The following is a 12,145-nucleotide window of genomic DNA, read 5'->3' on the forward strand; positions in this document are numbered from 1 at the left end:
TCCCCCAAACTGTATTTTTAAGTTTATAAGTGGAGTTTGTAGGTGAGTTGGAATAGCTATATACACCTTTAATGTTACTTTAGTGTGAGAAAAGACTCAAAGCCTGTTCATTGATTAAGTGCTGTGAAATGAAGTGAAGGTGATTGTGAGTTTCTAGCCAGTAGGTGTTCACTCATTTCAGAGTAAGTACATTTACTCCTGATTGAGACTTACATTTGTATACACACAGTACTTAGTTGCATGTGTAACAAACAAAAGCACCCAAACTCTCAGCATGGAGTTGATTTTAATTCATAGTAACCCCATAAGGCAGAGTAGAATTGCCCCACAGGATTCCAAGGCTGTTAAGCAGACTGCCTCATTTTGTGTAGAGTGGTTCATAAGTTTGAACCACAACTTTTTGGTTAGCCTTAACTGTCACACCAGCAGAGGTGCATAATAGGTACATTAACAGTCATACAGGAATTAATGTTGATAAATTGGACATTAATAACCTAGGGAATATTTATATTTGTCCTTTTGTGTCTGACCTATTTTATTCAAATATAGTGGTTTCAAGATTCACCCATTTTTTAGCACATATCAAGATTTCATTTCTCTTTATGATCAAATAGTAATTTATATGTATATGTATGTATGCATGTTATTGTTGTGTACTGTAGAGTCGGAACCGAACCCTCGCTCACCCTCTGGCATGTTATATACATATATATTTCTCCCAAATTTTGTTTATTCACCTATTAATGGATTTGTGGGTTGCTTCTACCTTTTGGCTTTTGTGAATAATTTAGCATTGAATATTGATACACATATCTGTTTGTGCCCCTGCTGTCAAGTCTCTTGGGTATTATGGTAGGATTGGAATTCCCTAGATTATTTGGAAACTAATTATGTTTCACATTTTTGCAGAACCACCACACTCCTTTGCAGAAAGGCTTCACTGTTTGTTTTCCAACCAGTAATGCTCCTGGAGTTTAGTTTCTTTACATTATTGCCAATCCTTTTTATCTTTCTGCTTTTCTGATCCAGCCATAGTGGATGTGTGAACATTTTCAGAACTCTTTATATGTATTGCCAAACTGCCATCAGCAAATGGATATATATGCAGCCCTACTGAATATGTTATGTCATGGTGGTATTTGAGATGCTGATTTACTTCTGCGAGAGGGTCAGCTGTGGGTCATTTCTGACTCAGTGGTACACAACAACAATTCAATTTATAGGATAGGGAGCTTTGGTGGCCTACTGATAAGAAGCTAAGCTGCAGTACCCAAAGGGTTGTATTGTAGTTCGAATCTGCCAGCTACTCTGTGGGAGAAGGATGAACAATTTCCTCCTCTTGAGTCCTTCCCACCTGTGATTTACTGCCTCTGAAAACCCACTGGAGGCTCAACTATGAGTCCAGGTCAATTTAAAGGCATACACAACAACATTAATTTTATAATTTTTTCCCTCTTTATTTTGTATGATTTGACTTAGTAATTTGCATTGCTAGGGTAAAGCAATTTGTTAGCAAATTTATTGATGCCCAGATTTTCCCCTCCACTTGTGAATTCCTGATTGAAACTTACTCAACCTGTAATCTATATAGTACTTAAGTGCACACAGTAATCATTCAATAAATTTCTGAAATTTTCAGTTGAGTAGTCTTTAACTTGAGTAATTTTTTTATGTAGAAAAAACAGCATAAAAATATATGATCCTAGTTTGGGAAGGTTTATAGAAGAAAAGGAAAATTTTAATGTTACTGCTCTTTCCTCAGTTTGTTAGCTTTAGGACTGAAGCACTTTGAATGCACTGAGCTTCCTAAGCCTCTAATCAGCAAGTACCTTCTAACCTGCAAGACTGTTCACCAGCTGACTGTGAGGATCAAGAACCTGACCCAAAGCAAAGCTCCGGACAACATCATTAAGGTGGGTGCCTCTGTTTGCTACAGCTGCAGAACTAGGGTATTTGTAGTATTACTTTTGCTTCCTTATTTGAGTGAAGGTGATGCTGTTATTGGTTAGAAATTGTCTTAGTTATGTAGTGCTGATATAATATATCATAGGTGAGTAACTTTATTTAACAGGAAGGCTTGAAGTGCCAATTCCAGGAACTACCTTTTTTGGGAAGCTCCCTTGCCTTTTCGGTTCTGAATGAAAGCTCTTGTTTCCTTCAATGTCTTAGGCCAGGCAGTCCCTGGAGACCTCCATGTGTCTTAACGTGTTTGGTGCCAAGGAGTTTTCTCATGTAGGGGCCTTTGAGCAAAATGAACTCCATTCCTGATCATTATTTCTTAGTAATCCTGAGGGTCTCACCTCATTATCCTCTTCTATTTTGGCTCTTGAGTTAAAAATTTACCTAAATTTCCAGTGTAGAGAAATTCCCAATACTTCCAGTTAGGGCTGTGATGGAATTAAGGAGTTTTGAATTTCCCTTTTAATCCTTTTACAGCTACTTGTTTTATCAGATCTTATAGGATAACCTAGCTTCCACATTATATCATCATATACATGTATCACCATCTGGGGGCTGAGACACACTATTCAATCAATGACAGATTAATTGAAAATGCAAGTGTTCAGCATGTGCTCTGTGTGTGTGTAACAAAAATAAAATTGGATTACTACTTGCCCCTCCCTTGCCTGATACACAGCAATGTTTTTTTGGGTAGGAGTCTAATTTGTATTTTCTTTGTTTATGCTCAGTTGTATAAGAAGACCAAACAGCTCCCTGTTTTGTTAAAATGCTGTGAAGAAATCCAGCCACATCAGTGGAAGCCACCAATAGAGAGGGAAGAACACCGACTCCCGTTCTGGTTAAAGGTATGACTGTGCGATTTCTTCAAAGTCATCTGGAAACAAAAAGTTAGTTGGGTGATAATTTCAGGGCTGCCTTAAACCTTTAATGCTTCAGTTCTAGATCTCACTCACTCACTGCTGTGAGTTGGAACTGACTTGTAGCTGACCCTCCAGTCGGCTTTCCGGAGGATTTAGGAAGTCTTCATTCATCCTCCCCTGCATTCCCTCCTCCAATGTAGAAGAATGTATGAGCTTTTACTAACTAGGAAATTCATAGATTATCTATAGCATTTAATTTAGTTCTAGTACACCAGTGTTCATAGCAGCATGATTCACCATCACAAGAACATGTAAACAGTCCAAATGTCTAGCCACATCAATTGGATTGAGAAATTATGGTACATTCATTCACATGATGGACTACTGTGCAGCATGCAGAAGCAATGATTTTGTAAATTTTTTACCTAACTTGGGAGGGACTAGAGAGCATTATGCTAAGTGAACTAACTCAGTCCCATAAGAACAAATACTATGTAAGACTATTATAGTTGAAAGAGTATGAGGATCCAAGGGGAAATGGGGGGAACAGAAGGGTGAGGATTGGTGGGGTAGGGATGTTAATCATAGGATCACGCAATTTGATGGGTGGAGCGAGTGTTGGGTAAAGGAAAGGGGAAAGATTTGGTGTTAAAAACAATGTAAACAAACTTTGTAAGTAAATCAATATTAAATAAAAACAACAACAAAAAACTATAACGTAGTCCTAGTAGAGATTTTGCTATTGTGCAGAAAATGCTTTCATGAAGGATGTCTAGAGATGGTCTTAGAAAGATTCCATTAGTCTAGAAAACCCTATTTTATTTTTTTAAAAACACTCCATATTATATCTTGTAATGGATCAGTCTTCTTGCTCCCAACAGGCCAGTTTGCCATCCATCCAGAAGGAACTTCAGTCCATCTCTGAAGGGATAGGAAATGTGCCTGGAACACCCGAGACCAAACCAGACATAGGCCTGGATGAAGGCAGTTCAGAATTGGGGAGTGAAGCTCGATATCCCCTGCTGTTGCCTAAGGGTGTAGTCCTCAAATTGAAGCCAGTTGCCAAAAGGTTCTCTAGGAAGGCTTGGAGGCAGAGGCGGTCCTCAGGCCTTAAGCCCCTCCTGATCCGACCCAGCCCTTCTCTCCAGCCTAGCTTCAACTCTGGGAGATTGCCAGCCAGATCAACTCAATCAGAAATCCCTCCAAGTAACATGGTGGGTCAGATTCCTCATCCAGTCCAGACAGTGCCTGCTGTCCCTACACTGGAAGTCACAGGAGGCCATGGTTTTGAGTCTTCTTTGGCACTGCCTGAAGTCAGAACCAGCTTCCCTCTCTCCTCTGCTCTTGTGCCCAAGATAATGCTGCCCTCACTTGCCCCCTCTAAATTTCGGAAGCCATGTGTGAAAAGGAAACCATCAAAGAGGAAGGTGGCCAAGGCCCCTCCTTGTCTGAAACCTGCCCCCTTCATTCACCCTGCACCTGTCATCTTCACTGTTCCCGCCACCACTGTGAAAGTTGTAAGCCTTAGCAATGTCTGTAATGTGATTCAGCCGGTCAATGCAGCAGTGGCCCAGAGTTCCCAGACCATTCCTATTGCCACCCTCTTGGTTAACCCTACTTCCTTTCCCTGTCCATTAAACCAGTCCCTTGTGGCTTCCTCCATCCCACCTTTAATTGTTTCTGGCAACTCTGTGAATCTTCATGTACCATCTACCTCTGAAGATAAGACCCAAGGCAATCTGGACGTTGCTTGTCCTTTACCTGAAGGGAATGATGCTTTTCAAGTCCTGGAACCCAAACTGGAACCCCAGGAACTATCTCCTCTCTGTACTCCTGTCTTCCCCAAAGAGGAGCACAGCCCAGGACGTTTACAAACAGATGCAGGGCTTCTACACGCAGATAGAAGGGCCAAGGAAGAATTGCTGGAGAATTCTCCCTATCACTGGACTATTGTGAAAACAGAGAATTCGGACCAAGCCCTAGAGATCTTGCCTCAGGGCTTCCAGAAGTCCCTAAACTCTCCCCCTAGGAATTTAGATGAAATTGTCAAGGTAGAGCCTACAGAGTTTGTGGAGGAAATCTCTAGTGATTCCCCTGAATCAAACATATTTGGTGTAATTAAAGAGGAATCTACCATGGAATTGGACACTAGCTCCCCAAATAATGGGTCAAGTGGTGCTAGAGAGGTGAGGAAACAGACAGTCTCACAAAAGGAGGAGAAGAATCAGCCAACCAAAACCTCTTCAGCTTCTCAGCAGTCTCCTGATGAAGGGATTTCAGGAACAAATGTGAGCAAAGAATCTGCAACGACAGCTTCATCCTCCACTGATCCTGAAATGGTACTTAATAGTCCCCCAGGAAAGACTGAAGACTCATCCAGTGTTGATTGTCAGTCAGTGGGGACACCAGCTGGTCAAGAAACTGCAGGAGAGAAGGATGGGCCAGAGGAAGAGGAAGAGGAAGACTTTGATGATCTCACTCAAGATGAGGAAGATGAGATGTCATCAGCCTCTGAGGAGTCTGTGCTTTCTGTCCCAGAACTCCAGGTGAGATGAGAGTAGATTTCTTTGTAGAGTCGGCAGTAGGTTTCATTTCAGGTCTGTTGCCTTATCAGTCAGTCATTGCTGGGGAGTCAGAACCAACTGACCCTCCAAGAGGGTTTTCAGAGAGTGCAAATTGAGTAGGAGATTGCCCCTCCTCCCACAGAGCAGCTGGTGGATTTGGACCTTTGGGTTGGCAGCACAACTCCTTACCCACAATATTAAAGTTGTTTTATTTGACTTTTGAATACATTATAGAATGTAATTTTCATGCTGAGAGTAGAAGAGTGGGAAAGGATGAATTTTACATCCTCATATGTTTTACTTAAACACGTTTAAAATAGAAATTTAATAACCAGAGCACATTTTAAATGCCTAAAACTCCAGATGCTCTGCTGGAGAAGGAGGGACAATCTCCTCCTGTACCAGTCAGATCTGATTTGATGGTACATGCATAAGAAATAATAAACAACAACAACAAATGCCTAAAACTGTGGTTCATACATGAGTCTTGATAAGAGAAAACTCTTTTCCAGGTTAGAGGAGAGCTTTTAAGAACAGCTATCTTCTCCACCTCCTGTTGTCCTCTCCTCTGTCCCACTGATTCCATAACTCGTGTTCTTGGACTCCCCCACATTTATCCTTGGTTTCTTCTGATAAAACACTTGGCACTGACAGAGTTATTCCCTACACATTTTGGGAGTTTTGCAGGAAACAATGGAGAAACTGACTTGGCTTGCATCGGAACGGCGTATGAGTCAGGAGGGGGAGTCTGAGGAAGAGAACTCCCAGGAGGAGAACTCTGAGCAGGAAGAAGAAGAAGAGGAGGAAACAGAAGGAATAGAAAGCCTGCAGAAGGAAGATGAAATGGCCGATGAAGCAGTTGGAGATACTGCAGAGAAACCCCCTTCCAATTTTACCTTGCCAAAGACTGCTCCAGAGGTGGAGACCCGAAGGACCCCCCCAGGTGGGTTAGCAAGTCATTCATATGGGACAGGTTGATACTGCTTCATTATCTAGAGGACAGTGTGCAGGACGGCCAGCTTGCAAACCAGCATGAGGGATTGTCAGAGGAAATCCTCTGGATCTCCTCTGTAATCTCCCGTCCTCCATATACGTGCTTACCTTTGTAGAGAAAGGCTGCTCAGAAATGTTAAATTTTATTTCCATCAGCTGCCAGGTTCATTTAAGTTTTTATACTTTATAAGTTTTGTCTGTACTTTTTAAAGACAAATTTGCAATTTTCTTTTTGGTGAGATTTTGTTTATTAAAAATATTCACATCATCCATGAGATTAAGAGAGACATTATTTCTCAAAGCACAAACACTACTTGTTCTCACCTAAGACAGTCCCGAGACAGCCCAACTGGAGGCCAGGCCCATTCTGTTCACCTGCTTCTCCATGTGCCTCACTGATTATCTCATTGTCATGCCCAGTAACACAGTTATCCTATAGCCTCTGATTAGAGTCTGACCTAACAGAAACAGATTTGCCTTGAACGTTTTTTTGGTTTTGGCAACTTTTATTAATTATTAAAAGCCTGGTATACATGATGTTCCCAACTCTCTTCTCCAAACTTGAGTATTAAGAAAATGCTCAGATTAAAAATTTGTAATTTTTATGAATTTCATGAATGTGCATGTTCTCCTGTACAGGGGATGCATTAGCTGAAATTAACACACTTCATACTATTTTCCCAACAGCTTTTATTCTGAGTTCCTCCATAGCATAGTAGGGTGTAGTTGGTTGCAGTGAGTGTATGTGTTGGGATGGGAGGAGTTGCTGGGAGAGAGAGCTAATGTGTTTTCACATGTATTCCAAGAAGAGAGCATCAAAGCTGCCGGAAAGGGCCGGAACAATCATCGAGCTCGCAGCAAACGGGGGACTCGAGCCCGGGCCAGCAAGGACACCTCCAAGCTGCTTTTGCTGTATGATGAGGACATTCTAGAGCGAGATCCACTCAGGGAGCAGAAGGATTTGGCCTTTGCCCAGGCATATCTGACCAGGGTAGGCAAATGCTGATTCCTGTTACTGTCTGTCCTTACAGATGAGGGTGTATCTCCCTCAAGGGAGATGGTTTAAAGACAGTGTTGCTTTTTTAGGCTCTTCAGCAGGCTTTACATCTCTTGGAGTTAGCACAGAATTTGTGAGAGAGCTTGAAGGAGACACAGAGTTCAGGCCTCACATCACATCAGTCACATCACAAATAACACTTATTGTTAATACTCTGGCATCACCCTTCTGTCACTTAGATTGGCAAAGGCTGACACCATCGTCAGTAGCAAACTCTGACTTCACTGCATGGGGCATTAGTTGGACTGTTGGCTAGAGAAAGACATTTGGCACATTGGTCAGGGTGAATCTCAAGGAAGGACTGTATTCTTTAGAGACACATCACTACCCTGTTCTGGTTAGTTGTCTCATAGTCTTGGTAACTGGCTGGCTCCTTTACTCTCCACCCCACACTGACCCCCAGCCAAGTAGAGTACTAGCAGAGGGAGTCATGACTTTTTCTTATGTCCTAATATTTTACTAACATTTCTAATTCATAAAGTATCTATCCGCCTCAAATGTTATGAACTACAGAGGAGAGTTGTGACCTTGAGAAAAACATTCCCTTGTTTTGTTCATAGGACTGTGGTCCCTAAAAAATGGAATGTTTTCCACTTGCCAACTCACAGAGGAGCTTCTGTCTTTCTCCTTATTCTGCGTCTTCCGTTAATAATCATGTGTTAGGGTCAATTTAGAGAGGTAGCTCTTGGAGTTGTCTCCTAATGACCCTTCCTTATTCCCCTATAGTTTTGTTTCCTGGTGGGTCCTAAGAAAGAACACGGATGATTCCCAGTCTTCTTGTATAGGTACGAGAAGCCCTACAGCACATTCCTGGCAAATATGAGGATTTCCTTCAGGCTATCTATGAATTTGAATCAAGTACTCAGAGCCAGACAGCTGTGGACCTCTACAAAAGCCTTCGAACTCTGCTCCAGGATTGGCCTCAGCTGTTGAAGGACTTTGCTGCTTTTCTTTTGCCTGAGCAAGCTCTGGCCTGTGGATTAGTAAGTAGATGTGGCTTTCTGGGTCAGAGCACAACTAGGATTTGATGAGGTCCAGTCAAATTCTGAGTCTCTAGACTGTTTGCAGACCGAAAGCCTTTCCCCAGCCCAAGCTGTTAGAACCATCTTCTTCATGTTTTATTTACTTGTGGAATTAAGAAATGTCTTCTTTACAGTTCAGTGAAGAAGGTAGGTTTGAGATGTATGGCCTTTGCTTTAGTAGAGAAATTCACTGTGGAAGGCTTCTGTGATAAGATGATGTTTGATATGTTGGAGACTCAACATGAGGGATAATCGTGGTAATCCTGGGCTCTTTGACATGACAGTATAGGAGTGACGGGGATAAGGATATTTTTCTAATAGTCTGGAGGCAGTTTAATGATACAGATGATGGTGCACATTATGCTAATCTTATAATACAAGGGTCAAGTGAAATTCTTTGTAAACTATGAAATGTCATTAGTTAGAGTGTCTAATTTCATAATCTGTAAACAATTTGATAAGGGGTACTTCTTGCTAAATCCTTCTTTTATTCATTTTTTACCTTGGGTGGTTTGCCCTCAGGGGCTTATTGATACGGCCTTTCTCATAGTTAGAAATTAGAACTTTATTCCCCTCCCACATTTATTCCTCCCCTCTGCCTCCAGCCCCTTGTTCTTAAGTCTTTTTCATAGAATTTTATTTTAATATTTATTTTAATGAACATTTACGGAGAAGTTAGATTTTCATTCTTTCATTGTTGCACTTTACCCCCTTGCCCTCCCCTCCCCCTCCCCCACTTAAAAAAAAATTCATTGTCACACAATTACTTAACCTCTCCTCCCCTCCTGCCAGATCCTCTTTGCAATGATATATCACTTACCCTTAGAGCTCTTAAATTCTGCTGTAGCTCTGCATAATTCCTCTTTTGCCATCTTTCCCTTGTAGTTTGAGGAACAGCAGGCTTTTGAGAAGAGTCGCAAGTTTCTTCGGCAGCTGGAGATTTGCTTTGCAGAGAACCCATCACATCACCAGAAGATTATAAAGGTCCTTCAAGGCTGTGCAGATTGCCTGCCTCAGGAGATAACAGAGGTATTCTCTCTTGCAGACTATTCCATATCCGCTCATCCCTTGGGCATTGTAAATTTCCTGGGAGAGAGGAAGGAGGAAGAGCTTCTTAAATTTACCTAAAACGTTAAGTACTAGAGTGGGGAGAAATTGCCATATGAAACTGGATTCTGACTGATATTCTCAGACTCAGGTGTGCTGTTTGTGTGTCCTAGAAGGGATTTTCAAGGAAGGATGGCATAGAGCCCTGGGAGGGGCCTGACTCTGCTGTGCTGGGTAATACCCTAGTTGGGGATCAGTAGGGAGCATGTTATCATTGTTGTTACGTGCCATTGAGTTGCCTGTGACTCATAGCCACCCTGTATTCGTTAGCGTTAAACCCTGCTCTATCTTGTGCCAATCTTACACAATCTCTGGCACACCTACTCCCATTACTCCAGTCACTGAATCAGTCCATCTCATCAAGGGTCTTCTGCTCCTGCGCTGTCCCTGCACCCGCCCAAGCATGACATCCCTCTCCAAGGAATGGTCCATTCTTACAACGTGCCCAAAGTATATGTCACATGAAGCTTCAGAATCCTTGCCTCTAAGGAGCATCCTGGTTTAACTATCTCTAGGAGACGAACCTGTTTTTTCTCTTAGCAGCCCATTCAGTACTCTTCTCCAGCACCACAGCTAAAAGGCATCCATTCTCCTATCATCCCTAGTCATTGTTCAGCTCTCTGACGCATAGCAAGTGATTGCAAAGACTGTGGACTGTATCTGGTCCACTTTAGTCTCAAGATGGACATCATTGCTCTTTAGCACGAGAGGTCTCTAACAGCAGATGCTATACGTTTTTTAATTTCCTACTTACTTGTAGCAAGAGTGTTGATTGTGGAGCCAAGCGAACTAAAGCTGTTTACAATCTTAATCTCCTCACCATCCATCATTAGGCTGCCAGTTGGTCCAGTGGTGAGAATCTTTGTTTCCTTCTTACTGAGCTTCAATACATATTGAAAGCTGCATTCCTTGACCTTCTGCAGCAAGCACTTCAGGTCCTCCTCAGTTTCAGCAAGCAGGGTTGTCTCATCTGCATAATGCAGATTGTTGATGAGTCTTTCTTCAATCCTGATGCCACATTTCTCCTCATAGAGCCCTGCCTCCTGGATAATCTGTTCTGCATATAGATTGAAATGTTATGGATATCACACACATTCCTGGACACATGGACACATCCCTAGCATACATCCTTCCCAATTTTGAACCGTGCAGTGTTTCCTTGCTCTGTTCTGACGACTGCCTCCTGGTCCAAGTATAGGTTTCATATAAGCATGATCACTGAGGTGGAACTTTCAAGTATGAAAACATAAAGGAGAAGGAACAGTTGTAAACAGATACTAGTGACTGGAACATGGAATTTGAGAACCATAAAAGTAGAAAAATATATTGTTGAGGAAGAAACGGCACACATAATATTGATATACTAGGTATTGGCGAGATGAGATGGACTGGCATGGGGCATTTTGAATCAGACAATCTACTATGCTGGAGATGAAAAGGTGAGGAAAAATGGGTTGCTTTCATAGTTAAAAAAGTCATTTCTAGATCCGTCTTGAAATACAATATTGTGAGCAATAGGATAATATCCATATGTTTACAAGGAAGTCCAGTGAATAACACTATCATTCAGATATATGCATCAACAACCAGAGCCAAATGATGAAATAGAAGATTTCTACCAACTTTTGCAGTAAGCGATTAATCGAATATGTAATCAATATGCATTAATGAGTGGCTGGAATGCAAGTTAGGAACAGAGAAGAAGGATCAATAGTTGGAAAATATGGACTTGGTGACAGAAATGAAGCTGGAGCTAGAGTGATAGAATTATGTACAATCAGTGATTTATTCATTGCAAATATGTTTTTTATAAAAATATCTTCTATATAGAAAATAATTTTAAACAATATAATCTTTTAAGTTTAAGGCTAGTAATATTATCAATATGATTGCACAAATAATTTCCCGTCTAAAGAGTTAACATATTTCAATGCAGTTCCTATTTTTCATAAATGTTTTTGGTTAGGAAAATACTTTAAATTTGGATACAGTTCCACTGTTGCTCCTCCATGCCATGATATAGTGTTATTAGCATGAGCAGTTATAAATCAATTACCTTCCTTACTCTAACTTAAATTTTTAATGTTTCTATGCTGACAAGTGGAACCAACAAGGCTCCCTCCAATCGATGACGCTTCCATGGGAAGTATTAATTAAAACACGTCTTTGCTCTTCTCAACACTGATTCCAATGCATCCAATTTCAAAGAAAGATAAAGGAAGCAACTGACAGCAAGGATATCAAGATAAGCCAAAGTTGTTATTGGTGTCTTCAGGAAACTAAACCATTGAAACATCTACTGTTGTTGTTGTTATGTGCCCTCAAGTTGTTTGCGACTCATAGTGACCCTATGTACAACAGCCCTAAACCCTGCTCTATCCTGTGCCAATCCCACTGCGTCTGACACACCCATCCCGATTACCCCAGTCACTGAATCAGTCCATCTCATAGAAGGTCTTCCCCTCTTGCGCCGTCCCTCCACCCTCCCAAGCATGATGTCCCTCTCTAAGGACCCGTCGTTCCTGGAAACATGCCCAAAGTATGTCAGACGAAGCCCCAGAATCCTTGCCTCCAAGGAGT

General features: G+C 41.5%; 1 protein-coding gene across 2 annotated transcripts in view; it reads left to right on the forward strand.

Annotated features, from left to right (window-relative positions):
- The window catches only part of GON4L (gon-4-like (C. elegans)), a 138,380-nt gene that overhangs the window by 111,170 nt on the left and 15,065 nt on the right, over nt 1-12,145 (forward strand). Inside the window, exons 19-25 of one of the 2 annotated variants that reach the window (XM_006895781.1) lie at nt 1,763-1,913; nt 2,691-2,807; nt 3,704-5,368; nt 6,074-6,329; nt 7,186-7,370; nt 8,222-8,419; nt 9,344-9,487. In XM_006895781.1, coding sequence (XP_006895843.1) covers nt 1,763-1,913; nt 2,691-2,807; nt 3,704-5,368; nt 6,074-6,329; nt 7,186-7,370; nt 8,222-8,419; nt 9,344-9,487 — 2,716 coding nt within the window. Of the gene's footprint in view, nt 1-1,762; nt 1,914-2,690; nt 2,808-3,703; nt 5,378-6,073; nt 6,330-7,185; nt 7,371-8,221; nt 8,420-9,343; nt 9,488-12,145 lie in introns of those variants that run through there. The other variant, XM_006895782.1, reaches the window with a different exon arrangement.

The sequence above is a fragment of the Elephantulus edwardii genome, unplaced genomic scaffold, assembly GCF_000299155.1.
Source record: "Elephantulus edwardii isolate Elephantulus edwardi_28Jun2011 unplaced genomic scaffold, EleEdw1.0 scaffold00176, whole genome shotgun sequence".
Lineage (NCBI taxonomy): Eukaryota > Metazoa > Chordata > Mammalia > Macroscelidea > Macroscelididae > Elephantulus > Elephantulus edwardii.